The sequence below is a fragment of the Rhea americana genome, unplaced genomic scaffold, assembly GCF_003343005.1.
Source record: "Rhea americana isolate MKP2758 unplaced genomic scaffold, rheAme1 scaffold_2, whole genome shotgun sequence".
NCBI lineage: Eukaryota > Metazoa > Chordata > Aves > Rheiformes > Rheidae > Rhea > Rhea americana.
In genome coordinates, this window is record NW_028186149.1 from 13,503,607 (window position 1) to 13,523,272 (window position 19,666).

Below are 19,666 nucleotides of genomic sequence, written 5' to 3' on the forward strand. Positions count from 1 at the left end.
TCTCTGGACCCTCTTTCAAACATATTCAATTATTTTGGGATCTTAACTCAAACATGCTATGATCTAACTGTAAGCTTACTATATCACTTTTAGACCTTCATTTACTAGAGGGAGATCATCCTCTGTTCTTTAAACATGAAAACAGCTGTCTTCTGTAGTAACAAACATGTCACCCCATGAGAAGGCTATCTTATTGCGCTTACTCTATTTGCTTTAGTAGCATTCAGCTCAGTCTATTCAGAGGTAGGTGTTTCTGAGATACTGATCACTTCTCCTTGAACTTCTGTGAATTCTCTGAGATCCCATGACAGCCTTACAGGTCAGTTTTACAGGTGCTGTCAGTTTTTCTGTACCTGGGAGATCCTTAAAGTCTCTTGTATTCAGACTCCAACATTAAAAGAGCTGCTATGTGTAACACATCTATTCTGATTCTGAAGATGGAATTTTCTTTCTGCTGAAAGAGATCTCTATAATCCTGAATTACTCCATCTTATTACTCATTGAAGGGCTGATATTGCCCATAAGCAAACAAATCCATGGCAGCAAAAGAATGTTGGAGACTATCAAGAATAGCAAGTTCAAAAACCAGATAGAAATAAAAGTATAGACAAAGAAATACTTGAAGCATATTTATGTATCAAAATGATGCAGAATAAACTTTATGTGCAACTCTAGAATCCTGTTTAATCTGCTAGTTAGGTCCTGTAATCAGCTGTAGATTGTGCTAATTTCAAAAGTTGATGTTTGTATGTAAGAAGGCATTCTTTCAAGAAATGCAGCATACTGTTTAAATAATTGGATAGCTAATGTAGAATACACCGTAAGGACTAGAAAGGCTTGAAGTATGAAAACTAGTGATACTACAAAGCATTGATTAATATTAAAACTTACAAGGGCACTGAGACTATGGTGTGCAGAGTGCTGCAAAAATTTTCCCCTATATTTTTCTGGGTGTGTCTGCCTTGCAGAATATAGAGTAGCATAAAAATATCCAAGTAACTTTATTAAGCACCGAATTATAGTGGAGCTCTGTGAAGGTAAATTTCTCACTTTTCAGCATATTGTTGTTGGCAGAGAGGATTTGTGTTAATGACTTTTTTTTTTCCCCTTCATGTTATACTTCATGGTGCCAGTGCTTCCAGATTTGGTATCTGTACAGCACTGCAGTCCTTTGTCTTGGTTGCAGTATAAGGGGAAGAATTGAATTTCTTCTAGTTGTTAAATAATTGATAACTTCATTATAAAGTTAAAATATAAGTATAAACCATGGCAAAGAAACTTACTAATGAAGCTATATGGTGGTTACAAAATGAGTTAACTCRTTGGTTTGGTGCTTCACAGGCAGGACAAATACAACTGCCTTAAATTTTGACCCCATCAATACCAATCTTTCTCATTTCTTATCCCCTTTTTGCATTGTTGCTGCAGATTAGACTACTTTAAAGTTATCTTGCATGCCATTTCTAGAGAGAGCTCTGCAGTAGCCATTTACACACATGCTGAGTTCAACGTGCAAAAGCCAATTGATTATCTATTGGAAATCGTATCTTCTTTAGCTGGAGAACAAAAGATAGCATACCATAGCCATTTATGGATAGCTGTCCACACTCCTGATGGTGAAATGGCATTATCAGTTAGTTTGAAATTGCGCCTTCAGAAACTTTCACTTCCGAACTGTTTTGCTTTAAAACGTGAGGGTTACTTTATTAGCTATTTCATCAGCAACTTAACTTATTGTGCTTCTAATCTAAAACTGAGCTAAACACTTCTGTTTTCAAAACTAGTAACAAAACAATCTTCAGCTTTGATTTCCTCTGGAAAACATCACAATTACTTATAGCTGAATGTATGTGCATAATATATGCTAACTTAATGTTTTATTTGCAAGATTGAAATTCAGCTCAAATGAATCAGTACAATGATTTTTATATGTATTTAGTCTAATAAACTAGTCTATTTTTAAAAAATGGAGCAGAATTCTCATCACATGCACTGTCAACACGCGTCATTCTGCGTAAGATGCATCTCTTTTTTTGCACTTAAACCGATACTGAAGACAAGATATTACAAAATATTCATCTACACATGTAGTGTTTCTAGATCATGCCTCCTTTATCCAGCTTTAAAGAGATACTGTTTCTGTGGGAGTGGCTTGTAGTCTTTAATCAACTGGAATATGCCTCTGTCCTAACTTAATTTCCACTAATATCTTAATGCAGTTAGGTGAAGTGGTCTGCTACACTGAAAGATGTACACTGAAAGCTTTAAAAACTGCATGCTTCAGGAACAGTTAACTAACTATTTTTTTTTTCAATGAAGAGTTGACATTTTTAACTTTTTGTTTTAATAGGATCGAAAACTTCTTGCCACAGCTCAACAGATGCTCCAGGACAGCAAGACAAAAATAGAAGTTATAAGGATGCAGATTCTTCAGGCAGTCCAGACCAATGAATTGGCTTTTGATAATGGTGATGGAGTAGAAAAGAAATACCAATCCTATTAGTGTCAAAATCCTATGTAGAGATGTACCCATATGTGCATAAAGCTATAATAAATTCCTAGTAAGGAGAGAGGTTAGACAAAAATTGTGTGCATTGAAAATGGTCAAAGATTGGACGTATCACTTCATGCATTTAGATGCCAAATAAATCTGACTTTGTTAAGCCAAAACCGCTAGGTTTAATGAAGAGAAATACAACATCTCTTCATCCTGTTTCTCTTATGCAGTCTTTTTTGGCTTCATGCTTTTTCTCCTTCCACACATGCTTTCTTTCGCCTTGACAATAAATACCACTTTCTTTTAAAGCATAAAATCTTTTTGCTATTGGAAAAAAAATCAGATGTAGTTTCAAAGTCTACTTGTCATGCTTAAAGATTCACCTTCTTACGAGTGGGAACAGATGCACATAGGGGCTAACTTCTGGTAGCCTTACGGGTTGTAATCAACTGAGTAATCAACTATTTTACAAACAAAAAAAAAAACATTCTTTTTAGGGAGATCAGTTTTGAAACGTGCCTAAGTAGTTTTAAACTAATTTCTTGGGGATTCTTAAAAATACAGAGCTTGAGCTATAATAGCATGGGTGTGCTTTTGAAATTCGGAGCATATTGGTACATCTTACTCCTGAACTTCATTCATATGCATCTCTTGGGGTATTAAAGCTGAATGATTCTGCTCATAATCAGGGCCAGAAGATCTCCTCACTAATACAAAAAAAAAACAGCTTGAGGGCTCAGGGTTTTGTTTTTCTAACACATTAAAAAAAAAAAAAAAAAAAAAGAGAGAGAGAGAGAGAAAATTAACACTCCATTTTTAGTACAAGGGTTATGCGTATTTGTTTTTCAAAGGAGGGAGGAGCTTTCCAGCCTACAACTTCTAAGAGTTGGCAGCAAATGCAGATTTAAATGTGCATATCTATAAAGGTATCTGTTGTATCTGTACCTAAGTATTAAAACCAGAAGGGGGCTTGCAAATGTGCCCCCCCCCCCGCCAGCACTACCACCCCATTTATCCTACTTTTAGTGCTTTAAACAGCAAGTAGTATATTAGTATATCCAGGAACCTTTCTAGTTCTGTTTAGGAAATCTAAACATCAGAAGCAGGCAACAGAATTGTTAACCAAAGAATTTGGGGAAGGCATTGTATGAGACCTCTTACATTCTYCATCCTTAGAGAAGCCAGATACCCTTGGATTTTACTGTGAAGCAGAAGAATGATCAGACATTGATCAGGGAGCTGTGTAGGTGCAGATCAGTTTGGAAGATAAATCCTCAGAGCATAGTCCTGAAAAGTGGAATTCTTGAAACTTCCTCCTTGGCCCCTGAAARATGTTGGGGAGGTTTGCCTTTCTGCAAAGGCATTTGTCCCTTCTCTCTTCTGCAGACAGTCTACTTCCCATTCTCTAGCAATTATAGCTCTCCAAAGAGTAGGGCCTGTTTATTGAATTGAGACCCTGATCACTTATTTCTGTTTTTCAAATGTAGAAGCTTAAATTTCACTGTTGTTTTTACAACATACTACAAGACTTCCCTTTATAGTCTACTGAATTTGCTTCCTCTTGTCCCYCTCCCCTCCCCCCGCTTCCTTCCTGTGCATGTATGTGGGAGGAGGCGTAAGAAATTAAAGAAATTAAACATGGACATGGTCTTCAGTGAAGATTGTTTTACTTATTTTTTGGTTTTTTTTGTAGAAAAACCTGTGATAAGCCCTCTTGAACTCCGAATGGAAGAATTACGGCATCATTTTAGGATAGAGTATGCAGTAGCAGAAGGTGCAAAAAATGTGATGAAATTACTTGGATCTGGGAAAGTCACTGACAGAAAAGCACTTTCAGAAGTAATATTTTTATAATTACAATTTGAGATTTTACTTTAGATGTTTGTTCAGGAGGAGAAAAAAAATCAAATATTTCAATTTTTCTATTTAAAAAGGCTCAAGCAAGATTTAATGAATCAAGCCAGAAGCTGGACCTCTTAAAGTATTCACTGGAGCAAAGACTGAATGAACTTCCTAAAAACCATCCCAAAAGCAGTATTATTATAGAGGAGCTTTCATTGGTCTCTTCACCCACATTAAGTCCACGTCAAAGTGTAATATCTACTCAAAACCAATATAGTACACTGTCCAAACCAGCAGCTTTGACAGGTATGTCTTATGACTTTTCTTTCTGTTGTTAAAACATAAGTGTTTAATGCCAACGTTGTTTCTTATTTGAGAATCTAGACATACTTTGTTTTTCTTAAAGGCATTTTGAATTTTCAAGTACTTATAAACAAACAAAAAAAAAATGCTGATAATCCGTCAAATCTATTTGTTGACCTCTTTCTAATCCCATTGGAGGAAAAAAGTGCAGTTCTGGCCTCAAGTTAGGTTGCTGTGAAATAACGTTTCTAATGTTTACATAGTGCTTTTCATCTTTACATTGTCAAGCACTTAAAGTGGGGAGGTGTCGTTATCCCATTCTGAGATGGGAAAACTGAGATACAGAAGGGTTAAGTGACTTGTCCTAATCATGCAACAAGTCCGTGGCAGAGCTAGAAATAGGCACTCAAGTTTTCTCTAGTCTTATCCACTGGACCACACTGGTTTTCAAGAAGGTGAGATTTATGCTACAGAAATATGTTTTATTTCTAAATAAGAAAGATCCTTACAGAAGYGTACACAGCTATTAAAACCACTATTTCTGTGCATTTTATTCCTTGCAATAAATATGAAGATTACTTTTTTTAATACTCAAAAACAAATGCCCTCACAGTAGGTTATAAGGCTTTTGAGCAATTTCTTGTAGGTAGTTTGCTTGGAATTGTTGTCCTTCATTAAAGGAAAAATGCTTTAAGAGACAAAGTGTATTTAAAACTTTTAAATGTTCTTAGAGAGGCAAATACCTATGACTATTTAGGGTTATGCTGGATTAGTAAACTTAGTAAGTTAGCAGGTACAATTTTTGTTTGTTTGTTTCCTAAAGAGTTTTATATGCAGTTATTAAACCAACTGTAACAGAGAAAGCTTCAGTACAGTCTGATTCAAACATTCCCTTTACAGATGTCTAACTGAAGTCAGTTACTGTAGTATTTTAAACTAAAGAACTCTTCTGCCAACCTACAATAATACTAAATAGAGCAAGTCTGTCCATCTTGCATTTTGGTTGTTAGATAAGTAGCAAAAGGCAAAAAAAAAAAAAAAAAAAAAAGTCAGAGTAAGGCAATTCTCTGTGATAAATGTGCATGAGCTGTGTCCATGAATACAAAATATCTTGCCTTAATTTTAAAACAACTTTTTTAGTCTTTCCTTGTAACGTATAATCGTGTGTCAGATGCATCAGTGACAAATGCTTCCTCTTCAGATAAGACTTACTAATACATAAGAGTGCTTTTGTAATAGAAATCAAAACAAAGGCTATGTGCTTGTGAAGTCCTTAATAGTTTCACTTTCATATTAGCTACACAAGAGCTTTTGCACTGAAGTGGATTTATATGAACAGTGTATTTGTATTTTGCCTCTGACATTTTTGTGGAAAAATGGATCAATACTATTAACACAGTTTTTAAAAATGCTTTTTTCCATGCATTCAAGTCCTGATAGAAGCTTGTCTCTTTCTGAACAGAGTTTAGAAATGAAGTATTCTCTTTCCTTTTAACCAGTTTTGGGGATCCAGTACCATCTCTTAGTCTCTATAGCATAATATTTGTCGCTTACAACCATTAGTTACTGCGGGATGGGATTCCTTTTCAGACACCATTTCTAGGTGCTTAGAACTTGAATAGTACTACAGTTATGCTTTAGATTTGGGGGGGTTTATGACCTATTCTTGCAGGTAGCATGATGTAAGTCATGTTCTGTGATACCAAGGTTTTGTTTTTTGTTTTTTGTTTTTTTTTTTTAAAAAAAAAAAAAAAAAGGTTGAGACACGTTTTCATTGACCTCAGAAAGGGAAAAAGGAGTCAGATTAGAGATGATTGTTCTTTACTGAAATGCTAGCTGCCTGAACGCTTTCCGTGATGTATTTTCATACTTAACTCTCAAACTTCCTGGAGAGGTGTTTGAGTGGTGTGCTTGTGTGTATGTGGACCTCTGCTCAAAATGCATTAACTTTTCATCTCTTTGCATTTTGTTGAAGAGTGCTTGATAGAGAATATGAACATAATAGTTCATATATATTTTTGCCCTATGTATTGAGTGCTAACACTGATCATGAGTTATTTCTCCTTTTTGCTTTACATTAGACAAATATTGCTGCATGCTACTGATTTCTCCTATGTTAGTTTAATTCTAAAGCAAAGAAAAAAAGATATATTTCTGAGACTAACATAATCAAACAAAATTTTATTCTGTGGTATTCTGAAATGTTGCTCCTTCTAGAAAGCTGGCTCCCACATATTTGACTTTATGCTTATTTTCAGTAGGTTTGTCTTAGCATTTAATCGATGTAGATTTCATCTGATAATTTTATTATATCCTGCAAGGGTCAGAATGTGAGCTGTTTCAATAAAATGAATTTATAATCATTCACTTTGCACAGTTAAGAACAGAGGGTTCTTGGTGTTTTGTTTGTTTGTTTGGGGGTTTTTCTGATAAATAACTGCTTATCTTGTTCTAGGTACCCTGGAAGTTAGGCTAATGGGTTGCCAAGATATTCTGGAAAATGTCCCTGGTCGATCAAAAGCCACATCGATTACGCTACCTGGTTGGAGTCCTAATGAAGCCAGATCATCTTTCATGAGCAGAACCAATAAAAATAAGAGTGGGAGTAGTCGAAACCTTCTGAAAACGGATGACTTATCCAGTTCAGTATACTTTTAAGCAAACCTTTTATTCACATTTTAATGTGCATGCTACATTTCTGCAGTTAAAAACGCTAAATTGATTTTATTTATTTATCCATCTGTTGATGGATTAAAAAACCCACACCATTGTGCCCATAAGAACCAATTAAATAGGGATTACTTTTGGRGGAGGGGGTTGCAGGGTGAGAGACTTACTGAAGATTTTTTGTTTGTGGAAAATCCTCTTAAATCTTTAAGCTGAGTTTCTGTACTTTACTTACAGATGAAGTCTGTGCTGTGCTGAAGCTGGATAACACTGTGGTGGGTCAAACTAGCTGGAAACCTATTTCTAATCAGTCATGGGATCAGAAATTTACACTGGAACTAGACAGGGTAAAGATGTGGTCTTCATCGACAGTTGTACATTTTGTAGATTAATTTTCATGTTGCTTTATATCAATGTTTCTGTGTTCGTTCTTGATTATGTTCAAATTACCCATGTGTAAGTATTCCCATCCTTAACAGAATGAATTCCCCAGGGCTAAGCTGTTATGCTGGGCTGGCATTCTAAAATTTCTCATATAGTATACAATCAGATCTAGTATTTTTATACAAGCCTTGGTATCTTTTTAAAGTTTGTAACAGTAGTTTCTTTATTGTCTTCAGGGTTTTTAAGACAGTCAACTTGTCTTATGTTTATCAGGAAATTTTAATACCAGATAGTGTAGTTATTTTGATCAAGCTAAGCTGTAGAATTTTTATAGTTMTATCCATAGCATACCTGACTGTGTATAAAGCTGATCCCTTTTCTTCTTCGGGAATAATAAACGAATTCACTTAAACACCTCTCGCGCCCCCCACCCCCTGCCCCCTTAGAACTTTGTGTTACCTGGAGGACAAAAGTGGAGAACAACTGATACTTCTTTCCTTACTCATCTTAGATAATTTCTGTTATATAAGTTTAATCAAGCTTTTGGTTTTAGATACCTGATGCTTATGGTATTATGCGCACAGGGATTTTTTTTTTTTTTTTCATCACTGCATGCACAGAGATAAAGTCCTAGAATTTAGTTTAACATTTGGTCTGTTTTGAGCCATCTGAGGCATATATTTAGAACAAACCAAAAAACCCATCTTACAGTAGTCCTCCTTGCCCTCCCCCTGCCCATTTCTTTCTGATCTCAATACCAAATTCCTTCCATCCAGAGAAATTCAGATTCCTTTTAGGAATAGTGCAGAACAAAACTAGCAGCCAGAAGTCTRAAGTCTTGGTTGTTCTTAAATTAAGGCTAGATCTAGTCAAAGTCTAGTAGTTCCTCCCATTAGTCTAATATGTGTCATGTCCTCTATTTAAGAACTCCATATTAAATGGCTTTTTGGAGTTGGAAAAGGATTTTTTTCCTGCTTGGCATGATCACATATCTTTCAGTATTTCTGGGTCCCACAGTCCTAACCCCATCATGTCTGTCTTTCTCCTAACCTTGATGCTTTTAATACCTATAACCATCATATAAAGACAGTAAATTGATGCATTGTGATGAAAATAAATTATGCCAACTCAAATTAGTCTCATACAATGCTGCTGTTCATATCTGCAGAATTCTTCACATTTTAATAACCGCTTTTGTAACAAGCATGTAAAGCACCCCAAAAATATACACTCATAGCAGCAGTTCTGATTTGCTGAAAAAAGCAAGAGTTTATGCCCCTTCTTCATGTCCATGTTACAAACCCAGCATCTGTTTCTAGAGATGCTGTATGAAGTCTAGCATCATGACACATCTCCAGATACTTAAAATATCGTACACTATATAGCATAAAATGCAATTGATATGTATAAATAACAAGGAAAACTATTAAAGTTTGGATTCTAAGCAAACTTAATATTTTTCTGGATTTTAAGCTAAAATATATCAAACTATCACATTTGTTAGATTGAAGCAAAAAGTCAGGTGAGTATTTGTGACTATCCCTTTATTCTTGAGTTTGTGGTGTGGTTTTATTTGAATACTGGAGTTCACACTTGAAATGAGGTGAAATGTTGCTGTCATCCTAGGGAAAGCATATTCATTATGGCCAGTTAGCACTGGCACCTTTTTAAAATAACAGCTCTGCATCTTCTAGCTGGAGGTGCCAGATCTTAAGACTGTGTAGAGATAACTCTTGAAGAATAGTTATTAATACATAATTTCCTGTGTATATGTTTACTCTCTTAGTCACGTGAATTAGAAATTTCGGTTTATTGGCGTGACTGGAGATCTCTGTGTGCAGTAAAGTTTCTGAGGCTGGAAGACTTCCTGGATAACCAACGGCATGGCATGTGCCTCTATCTTGAACCCCAGGGCACTCTGTTTGCAGAGGTAAGAATATTTCCTTAGAGAAACACTTAAGCATATTGGCAGGTATTATACTGCAGAATAGTTTAAAAAGTTTTTCTTGAACTTTTAAGAATGCATTTTGTTCTGAAATGTCAATTGTAACACATGCGTTTTTTGAACTGCAGGTTACATTTTTTAATCCAGTTATTGAAAGAAGACCAAAACTGCAGAGACAGAAGAAAATTTTTTCAAAGCAGCAAGGTGATTATTTAATATAAATACATAAAATATAATTTAAAAAGACTTGCAGCATTTTTATACTGAGCCCTAACATTTGTCCATATATGAAGTTGTTTGTAATTAAATTTTTGGCACAGTATTTAAGTGCTTTGTTTTAGAATTTTATTATGCATTAGCATTTAATTGTGAATAATTAGAAAATGCTAAGAAATATGACAAATTTAGTTTGTTCTTCATAAACTCTGAACCGATTAATATGAATATATATATATATGTGTGTGTGTGTATATATGTATGTATTTTTTTTTAATTATAGCTTTTGATAATAGGTAAGGAAATTACTTATATTCTATTTTCTTTATTCACAATATCCATAGGCAAAACGTTTCTCAGAGCTCCTCAAATGAATATTAATATTGCCACTTGGGGAAGGCTGGTGAGAAGAGCTATTCCTACAGTAAATCACTCTGGCACCTTCAGCCCTCAAGCATCAGTACCTGCTACAGTGCCAGTGGTTGATGCACGTGTTCCTGAACTAGCACTGCCAGCCAGGTTGGTGATATCTACAGCTTTTAAGTATGTTTTAAGAGCAGAACTAATGGTAAAACGTTTACCTGCTAACCTATGTATAAAATCTCTCTATTCTACAGAACTCAATGCCTCTTTTAGTTTTGGATATCCATTTTATATATGTGCACATGCACGCAATTTGCTTTAGGAAAAAAATCTATTTAACGTGCTGTTTTAAGTTGACCATCAAAACTGTTTCTGCTGTGCACTGAGGAATAATTTTTTTTTCCTAGTGACTCTCCTGTAGCCAAGTTGGACTTTGAACTTGAGCCTGAACCTCCACCGGCTCCACCTCGTGCATCTTCTCTTGGGGAACTATGTGAACCTTCCTCTGAGATAAAAGCTTCTGATGCATCAGCTCAGGCAAGATACTTTAAGAATTTCAGGTTATATATTTTAATAAGGATGTAATATTGGTATATTTATGATGGATTTCTACCTTTGTTTTAGAGTATGCTTTTATAATCTACACATACAGGATTGTCTCAAAAGAATGCCCCAATTATATTCAGTAGCAAACCTTTTCTGTGGCTGATGTGTTTAACTCTTCCTGTCACTGCTTGGTCCCATCCTAGAAAATACAAAAGCCTAAAATCATCACAGTAGTCAGGGAAAACTTATTTTATTAATAAAAAGCTGAATAATTGGGGGAAATAGATGACATCAGAGGTTGTTAATCTTGCTTATCTGCCTAGACTTAAAGCATACTATTTTAGCTTAGTCATTGCTTGAGTTAAGAATTTCACATGCTTAAAGTAAAAATTTCTGCACTGAATTGCTTTAGCAATCTTTGTTTTAAAACAGACTTATGTTTCTTCACAGGATGAAGTAACAACTCTTGATTTTGAGAATGACAGAAATAGTATTGTCCCAAAACTCCAGCCTGAAGTAATCTGTGAGCCTGATGTTCCACATTCAGACATAAAGTACACCAAAGTCAGAGAACCTGAAGACAGAAGGTGAAAATGCAGTGATTTTGTTGCTATTAATAATGTTTCTTAAAGTTAACAAACTTGGATTTAAAATTCTTCTTCATTTACACAGAACACAACAAAGATTTCAGTTTAGTCTGAAGGATTTCAGATGTTGTGCTGTACTAGGCAGAGGACACTTCGGAAAGGTAACTTTCTAAATATGAATTTGTTCAGAAACTGCACATAACTTTTAAATAAATCACTTATTCTCTGCTTTAGGTGCTGCTGGCAGAGTACAAAAACACAAATGAGATGTTTGCTATTAAAGCCTTAAAGAAAGGAGATATTGTCGCTCGTGATGAAGTAGACAGGTCAGTTTTTTTAAATATATTAAGTATGTACTACTCCTCCTCTGTAGAAAGTAGTGAATAGGAAATGGAAAACAAGCATTCAGAGAGATGTATATTTCTTTCAGCAGGTAACTAATATATACATTATGGAAACTTTTCATTTATTATTAAAGAAAGAACACTTTGTGCAGTGTATTTTTAGTGCAAGCTTAAATAACTTAGAAATTTGTACTGTATACAGTATGAAACAACATTACTAGTGCTCTACACTATATTGCCATTATACCTGCATGCTTGAATTGAGTATTTTTCTGTCTGCGTAAACCTTTTTATTGACAGGCTCAGGAAATTCAGCGCATACATGAATTGGTTATTCTGAATGCTGGGATATAATTAATGTCCTTTTTCCTTTAAAAGAACAATGAGAGACTGTTTTACTTTTGATCACTCTGCTAAACCTGTTGTTGCTCAGGCTTCAGAATGATAGCATTACAGAAATTATAACTTCAATTCCATGACTCTCTTCCTATATAAGAGCTCCTCCCCTTGGAGCTTGAGAATCTGACTAAAATGCAGTACAGGGAGAAGTACAGCTAATGCCCTGATTTCTCCATGACGTTTAGTAAAGGAGATCTAATTAGGAAACAGAGCTTAATAAAGAAATTACAGTTTACAAGCAGCTCAAACAACCCCTAATTTGCTTGGATTTGTAAACTTTAGACTTATTGAAAAAATGTGAAGATTTTTTGGTTTTGCTTTCCCCTCAATGAAAAACACAAACTGAAGACTTCTGCCTAACCTTAGCAAGTAAGTGGTGTTGAATTCCCAACCTACAATGACCTAGTTTAGTTAGTTATTGCCTCATAAGTCAACTAGTTTTCTTTCTGCATGCAACACAACTGTAAGAGCTACTAAACAGTAGTTAAATTAAGCAAAAGCAAAACAAGACTCCTCTCCTTCAGCTCAGTTGGCTGTTAGAGACCTTTGACGCCTTTATTCTTGGGCAAGCCGGGAGCAGGACAGCCCAGGAACACTGGTTTCTTTAGTGCCCCTCTTGCCATGCCTGTACTATAGCTCTGGTTTAAAGCTGACTCTGCTCATCATTGAGGTTCTGTTACAATCATTTCCTCTATTTACTTAGGTTTTATAAACTTCCATCACATATCTGCAGGACAGTGACCCGTTTCTTTACTGGCAGAAACGGGTGGTATTTCCCAAGTTGTTATGTACTGTCATACTTCGTTGATTGTATTTTCCCTTTTACTTTTGTGTATCCTGATGTTTTGTTCAACCTTTTTGCCAAAGAATTAAGACTGTTGGAAAGTAAAATTACAGTTACCAAATTGTCTAAGACAGTGTTTTTACAACTGCTTAATAGCGACAAATTCATTTGACATGCAGTAAGAAAGGTAACCAAATTAAAAATAGGCTACAGATTAACCAAGTGGCAAGGAGAAATAATTGGGAATGATTATAAACRGATGTCTATAGTACAACTACTGTTTTTCCACTCTGTGTGTTGTACATGATTAAAACTTAAAATATGTGTGTACGTACATACATATATATATATATATGTGTGTGTGTATGTATATATAAAAGATCTGTTACCTGATATCRGTGTATGCTTCGTGTAAGCATTTGAATGGAGCAGGGACAGGATTCAATTTTTGTGGACTGCTAGGTTTCCTTTTTGTTGGGAAAGACAGATACAACTTCTTGGAAATACTGGCATCAACTTAATGTGTGTACAGATATTTAAAAGCACTGTCTTAAAGACCAGCTTTTGTTCTCATTTCTCTTATTTTTGGGAACACAGGGAAAAGCATATCATCTTAACTACCAAACTTTTTTTTAAATTGAAAATTTGTGGTTCAGGATTCAGCATTAAACTTTACTAATTCTGTTTGCAGCTTGATGTGTGAAAAGCGAATTTTTGAAACTGTGAATAGTGTCAGGCATCCCTTCTTGGTGAACCTTTTTGCTTGTTTCCAAACTAAAGATCATGTTTGCTTTGTAATGGAATATGCTGCTGGTGGGGATCTGATGATGCACATTCATACTGATGTCTTCTCTGAACCAAGAGCAGTGTAAGTATCCATTCCTTTTGTGGCATTATGTGAAAGGTACTTTTGTGTTTCAGTGGACAAGAACTAAAATCTCTAGTACTACATGTCTCTATAGTAGATCACTTCAGAAAGTACTATCTTAGTCTTTAAAAGGACTAGAGATTAAAACTGATTTTGTTAGGAAAGCGTGTATGCAAGCTTAATGTGCCTGAATCTAAGTTCAGTGCAAATATGGGATATACAAATATCTAATGTTTTATAGTACTTTGGAGGAGGAAAAGATTACATGAAAAAGCTAAATTAAAATAGCCAAGTCAGTTGTTCTTCAGTACCATGGCTGTGGGCATTACAGAAAATGTCTCCTTCAGGCCATGAGAACATACTACAGCTTGAAAACTGCAGGTTTTGTTTGAACGTCTTGCAGAATAGTTTTAAAAATCTTGTTGTATAAAATTGTTCTGTATCTAAAAAGGCAAATAATGATGAGCTTCATATTTTGAGAAGCAGGACTGAAATCACTGGAATTTTAACTTTAACTTTTTTGAACAGGTTCTATGCTGCATGTGTGGTTCTTGGACTTCAGTATTTACATGAACACAAAATAGTGTATAGGTAAGTAAAGGCATATTATTTAAGTATAAAAAGTACGTAAGTAAAGACACTTCCAGCAGCTGAATTTCAAATGTTCTGAGTAGCGGTGAAGGAATATGTGATGCAATTTTCTCAAATGTTCATTTAGAGATTTGAAGTTGGATAACTTATTGCTGGACACAGAAGGCTTTGTGAAAATTGCTGACTTCGGTCTTTGCAAAGAAGGTAACAGCATTTTTCTTTTTTTTTTTTTTTTTTTACAATGACTTTTCCAGTGGAATTCGATAGTCAAAAGCATGTAAGACAGTCTTAAGATTCTTGAATTGCCAAATGTATATAGTGTATATTTACCCCATATCATCTGAGGGAAAAGAATAAAATCTCTGGGTTGTATACATGTAGAGATTGTCAAAAGTTTCTTGGTAGGGAAATACCAAGAGCATCTGGGCATAACCCCCTTTTTTAGTTGTAAGGAACACCCTACTCGGACAGTTACTTCATGTCATCTCTGCTTATTTATGAGGCACTCTGCTGCTTTTATAAATCAAAAGAAAACGTATGAAAAGTTTCTTGTTCTAAACATGTTGACACTATAGTGAAATCAAACAACATTCTGTACCTCTTATTTTTACAAATTCATTATCTATTTTCTAATTCTCAAATAGTTGCAACTTGAAGCATGTGGAAGGGACATACTAAATACTGATAATCAATACTTAATTTTATAGCTAATATAGAGAAACTTCTCTCCAAAGCTTCTCCCCAAACACTTTCTAGCATCTAGCTGCTGGCAGTTATCTTTCAAATGAAACATAGAATAGATGTAACCGCAGTAATTGCAGATTTTTTTGTCTGGGTTGTGGAAACCCTGCTAGGAGGGAAGATCTTACTGGGTTTATTTCCTTCTCCAATTTGTATAACCTAACAGAATAATTTAGTAAATTTTGGGTAGGTCAAGCATTACTGCTATTTTTTTTATATACTAGGGTAAGTCGTGTGACTTATCTACAGAAAAGTTCCATACGTGACCAAAGGAAACAAGGACAAGGAAAGTTTATTCTTTGATTTACTGACTACTACGATAGTTTTGTTTTCCACAGCACTGCAGGTCTTTGGGGATGGTGATGCCCCTGTCCTTGGGGTGCTATGTTTGTTATTGTGCCCCTCTCCCAAGCCTCTATAGGGCCTATTTTGTTCCTGCAAAGTTATTCTACTACACCATTGCTGTATTTAGTTTTGCCAATAGAGAAACATCCGAAATAAGCATGTTTGACCAAACCAGTCAAACTACCTAAACCAGACCAAACTAGTTCCTCTACTAGCTTGAAGAAACAATGTAAGATTCAGTTTGTATCCTTCCAAAGACAGAAAAGATGAGATAGTGACAAAGGTGTAACTGGAAGCTTAATTTGGCTCACTGATTATAGCAAGGGATAGAAAAGCTTACATTGAAACACATGAACAGGGGTTGGAGCAGTGAAGAGCAGATGAATGTTTTGCTTATTAAATTGAGTCTTCAAGACTGACCTTGGAACTGCAGCATCACACTGAAGTTGCTTTAGAGAGAAGTTTCACTTCCTGAAGGAATAAGCTGTGGAGAGTCGGAGGATACTGCTTGCTTCTCATTAACTGTAACTTTTCAGGAATGGGATATGGAGACAGAACAAGCACATTTTGTGGCACACCAGAATTTCTTGCTCCAGAGGTGCTGACAGAAACTTCCTATACAAGAGCAGTTGACTGGTGGGGTCTTGGTGTACTTATTTATGAGATGCTAGTGGGTGAGGTAAGTTCTAGTAAGACTCAATGCAAAGATAAGGTAAAAAAGTTTGCTACACTTAGAATATCAATCTGTCAATATCTAATATTTCTATGTGTCAAAGATGTATCAGTAATAGTATATACGGTAGTATATAATATGTGTAAGCATACCTAATCTTACAGTGAACACTTTGAAATTTTATTGAGGAAAAGAAAGGCAAAAACACTGAGCTAAGTGTAAACACTGAGCTACTAGCTGAGTAGCTACTTATGATGCTAGCCACTGTAATGCTGTAGAGAGCCATGAATCAAGTCATAGGCTTGAACTGTCAGCTGCTATGGAAGTGAATGAGTTATAGCTGGTGCAAACCTTAACCTCTGGACTTTTTGCTTAAAGACTCCAATATTAATGTTCCATTACCATAATTCCATTTAAAGCATAATCATGTACTTAAAAGCAAAATAAAACAGCACACTTCAGCACACAGGGTATAACAATCCTAACAACTCGTTTCAGTTACCTGCTCAGTTGTGTTCATATTTGAATGCCTCCCTAAGTCTCTTTAGACTGAACACAACTATAGAAGTCTTCTGCTTTCAAATGCTTTGTGGGGGAAAAAAAATCAGCTCTTTGTCTAGTTTGAATATAATTGAACCTGAATATATAGGACTAGATAGTTGTGTAAGGTTTTGCCAAATGCAATGTTATTTACTGTTTGAGTTATGCTGCACTAAAACAATGTCTTAATTCCATGTTAAGAGCTAACGTAAATAAATTATTATTGAATATTTACCATTGCCTATATTGCCTTGCCTTCTGGTCCATTTTGTTACTCTGTCTCCCAGGTAGCATGGCAATGGCTTGCATGCTTAAAAACCTGGAGAAAAAGTGTTAGTTTGCTCAGCACTGTCATCTTGGGAGGGGAGGGAGAGGAATCATTCAACCTTTTCAAGTTTGACAAAATAAGAGAGGAAAGCTTGTGATGTGTAGACTACAACTGAGGCCACTTGAAAGCTCATTTGATTTGTAACACATACTAAATGTATTGCAAAAACAAGTCAGGCTTGATCAGACACCCAAAATTAGTCTGTCAGTAAAAATTAAGGGATGATATCAGCTTGTCTTACATGGCTCGCCTTTGTTATAGGAAAACTGAAATGTTCCTTTCTGAGAAAAGCAAAACAACTAGATTTGAGGGTGTCTTAATTCCAAACTGGCAGCTGAATATAAGTTGTTTTCAGTTAAAAGGTTTTTTTAAGCCTGTTTGATGATGTTTTTGATTACCATCACTAGTCTCCCTTCCCTGGAGATGATGAAGAAGAGGTGTTTGACAGTATTGTAAATGATGAAGTAAGATATCCACGATTTTTGTCTACAGAAGCTATCTCTATAATGAGAAGGGTAAGAATATAATAAAACTGTTAGAATATTTCTCTTATTATCCTACATTTCTCCTGCATTAAAGCAATTAATCACTTTTGTGAGTTGTGAGGAATAAGATGGTTAAGAACCTATACTTGATTTTCTCTTTTTCATTAAATCTCAGACTTGCTTTATCTGTGGCCTTAAAAGAAAAATTCTGTCAGTGCCTTTTTACTTAGTTATCTAGGGACAAGTTTTTGTTTCTGAAACAAAACATTAAAACTCTTGTTTTCTCCATGAACTTTTTTCCTATATTCTTTCCTAGCTATAACTGGAGAAGTTCAAGTTTCTTCTCTGGCAGAACACTTGGTGCATTGACCTATCTGGTAGATTACCATTGTCACATGAATATTTGAATTCAAAGACTTCTAAGTCTTCTTGGTTTCATTCCAACTGGGGCAGGGAACACCACAGACATGGCATCTCAGTCCCACTCTTAGCAAAGAACAGCTGACTTTGTTTATGATCAAGTGTTAGTAGTGCTGTTCCTTAGTAATGCCTCTAATTTCAGATACCATCTTTAGATGACCTCAGTTGATGCAAATGCATCTACCTGAGGTGATTCAAAGCCTGGGGAAGCAGCCTTTCCACTCAAGTTTCTGGCACTATTGGTCTAACACCTAATTCAGCAAAGTGCAGCAGCACACACATAAGTTAAAGCATGTCACAGAAGTTACTGACGTAAAGCAAGTATTAAGGTGGTAATGTATTTTACAGCTTCAGCTAAGTGTTTCCCCCAGGAAGAATGTCTGTCCAGAGGAAGAAGGAAAAAAGTTTTAATGCAGTATCTAGGCAGGATACTATTGTGAAACTACAATGACAGGATCCCCAGGGGACAGAATTGCTACACAGCTCTCAACATGTGCACAGCAAGCTTTGTGCTCGCATGGTTTATGGAGCCGAAGCTTGCGTGCACTGTTCCCATGTAAATTTGAGATTGTTATATACTCTCAAACAGTGTGCATTTACACTAGCTGCTTATTCTAGAACTTCTGAGTCTATCCTGGGAGGGAGAGAAAAAAAAAAAAATCACTGACAGTGTGGCCTCAACTCTGTGACCAAGCAGCTAAAATGCTGCCCTTAAGTTCATTCTAGGAAAAACAAGACATGATTGAGTTTTGATTTGATCTTGGCCTCTTGAAGGCCAAAGTAGTGAGAATTCTCACTATCACATTGATAGTAAAAATACTTTGTCTTTCAATCTTATCACATATATAAGCAAAAAGGAAGAAAACTATATCCATGATATGTAGTACCCCTACTGGGTGTTGCAGTGTTCTTATAGAACTCCAGATATTTGATTTTATATGACAGAACAGGGAAACTATTTAAATCTAGATAAAGCTTTTTATTACTGCATTTATCTATTTGATTGATATTTATCCTGCTTAGATAACCTGCTCTTAAAATTGAAGAAGAATCCTTCTCTAATACAGTAGACAAATATTTTGGATTGCTGCATTATCAGTGTGTCAGCTCAGCCTGATGTGTTGCCTAAGCACACTGCCTGGAATGGTGCTCTGCTGAGAACAGCCTGAGCCACAAGTGGAACTATCTGACCCCCTACAGCAGCCCAAAAACCCTATTTGACCAAATGTAAAGCAGTCTCCAGCCTTCTCTGACAGCTTAACTGCTGTGAAAGAGCTGGGCACAGGAGAAATACTAAGTTATACAAATTCTGCACTTATTCCATCAAAAAAGAAAAAAAAAAATCTATGCTGAACGCTAGTGCCACAACTTGCCTTAGGTACTGAGAGGCCTGGCAGAGCGGATCGGCAGGGTGAGGTGCATCAGCCTGAACTGTGCTCACAGCTGGGCTGCTTGTGGCATCTTGCCATCTCTGAAGAGCACTGTTATCTCTAGGCCTACAGACGTTTAGAGTTTGCCTTTCCCTTTCTTTCTCTGCAGACAAGGGATTTTCCATGGGTCAGGCAGTATGAATGCTACTTCCACTGTCATCCAATGCTAGCTCTTTTATAAATACTCCCCACCCCCTTTAATTTTTGTGCTAAAATCTCACATGTTTTRTCAGCTCCTACGAAGAAATCCAGAGCGGCGTCTTGGAGCTGGAGAGAAAGATGCTGAGGATGTGAAAAAGCATCACTTCTTCCGGGTAAGTACAAGCTAATATTGTTTCTCAGGTTATTAAAGAGTAGAGATAGGAAAC

General features: G+C 35.8%; 1 protein-coding gene across 2 annotated transcripts in view; it reads left to right on the forward strand.

The window, feature by feature from the left end:
• The window catches only part of PKN2 (protein kinase N2), a 30,961-nt gene that overhangs the window by 10,564 nt on the left and 731 nt on the right, over positions 1–19,666 (forward strand). Inside the window, exons 3-20 of one of the 2 annotated variants that reach the window (XM_085303518.1) lie at positions 2,351–2,468; positions 4,191–4,336; positions 4,432–4,645; positions 7,098–7,283; positions 7,547–7,656; positions 9,480–9,623; positions 9,767–9,842; positions 10,199–10,373; positions 10,625–10,754; positions 11,196–11,350; positions 11,436–11,511; positions 11,585–11,676; positions 13,569–13,745; positions 14,274–14,336; positions 14,464–14,540; positions 15,959–16,101; positions 17,371–17,478; positions 19,532–19,612. In XM_085303518.1, coding sequence (XP_085159644.1) covers positions 2,351–2,468; positions 4,191–4,336; positions 4,432–4,645; positions 7,098–7,283; positions 7,547–7,656; positions 9,480–9,623; positions 9,767–9,842; positions 10,199–10,373; positions 10,625–10,754; positions 11,196–11,350; positions 11,436–11,511; positions 11,585–11,676; positions 13,569–13,745; positions 14,274–14,336; positions 14,464–14,540; positions 15,959–16,101; positions 17,371–17,478; positions 19,532–19,612 — 2,271 coding nt within the window. The remainder of the gene's footprint in view (positions 1–2,350; positions 2,469–4,190; positions 4,337–4,431; positions 4,646–7,097; positions 7,284–7,546; positions 7,657–9,479; positions 9,624–9,766; positions 9,843–10,198; positions 10,374–10,624; positions 10,755–11,195; positions 11,351–11,435; positions 11,512–11,584; positions 11,677–13,568; positions 13,746–14,273; positions 14,337–14,463; positions 14,541–15,958; positions 16,102–17,370; positions 17,479–19,531; positions 19,613–19,666) is intronic. The other variant, XM_085303519.1, reaches the window with a different exon arrangement.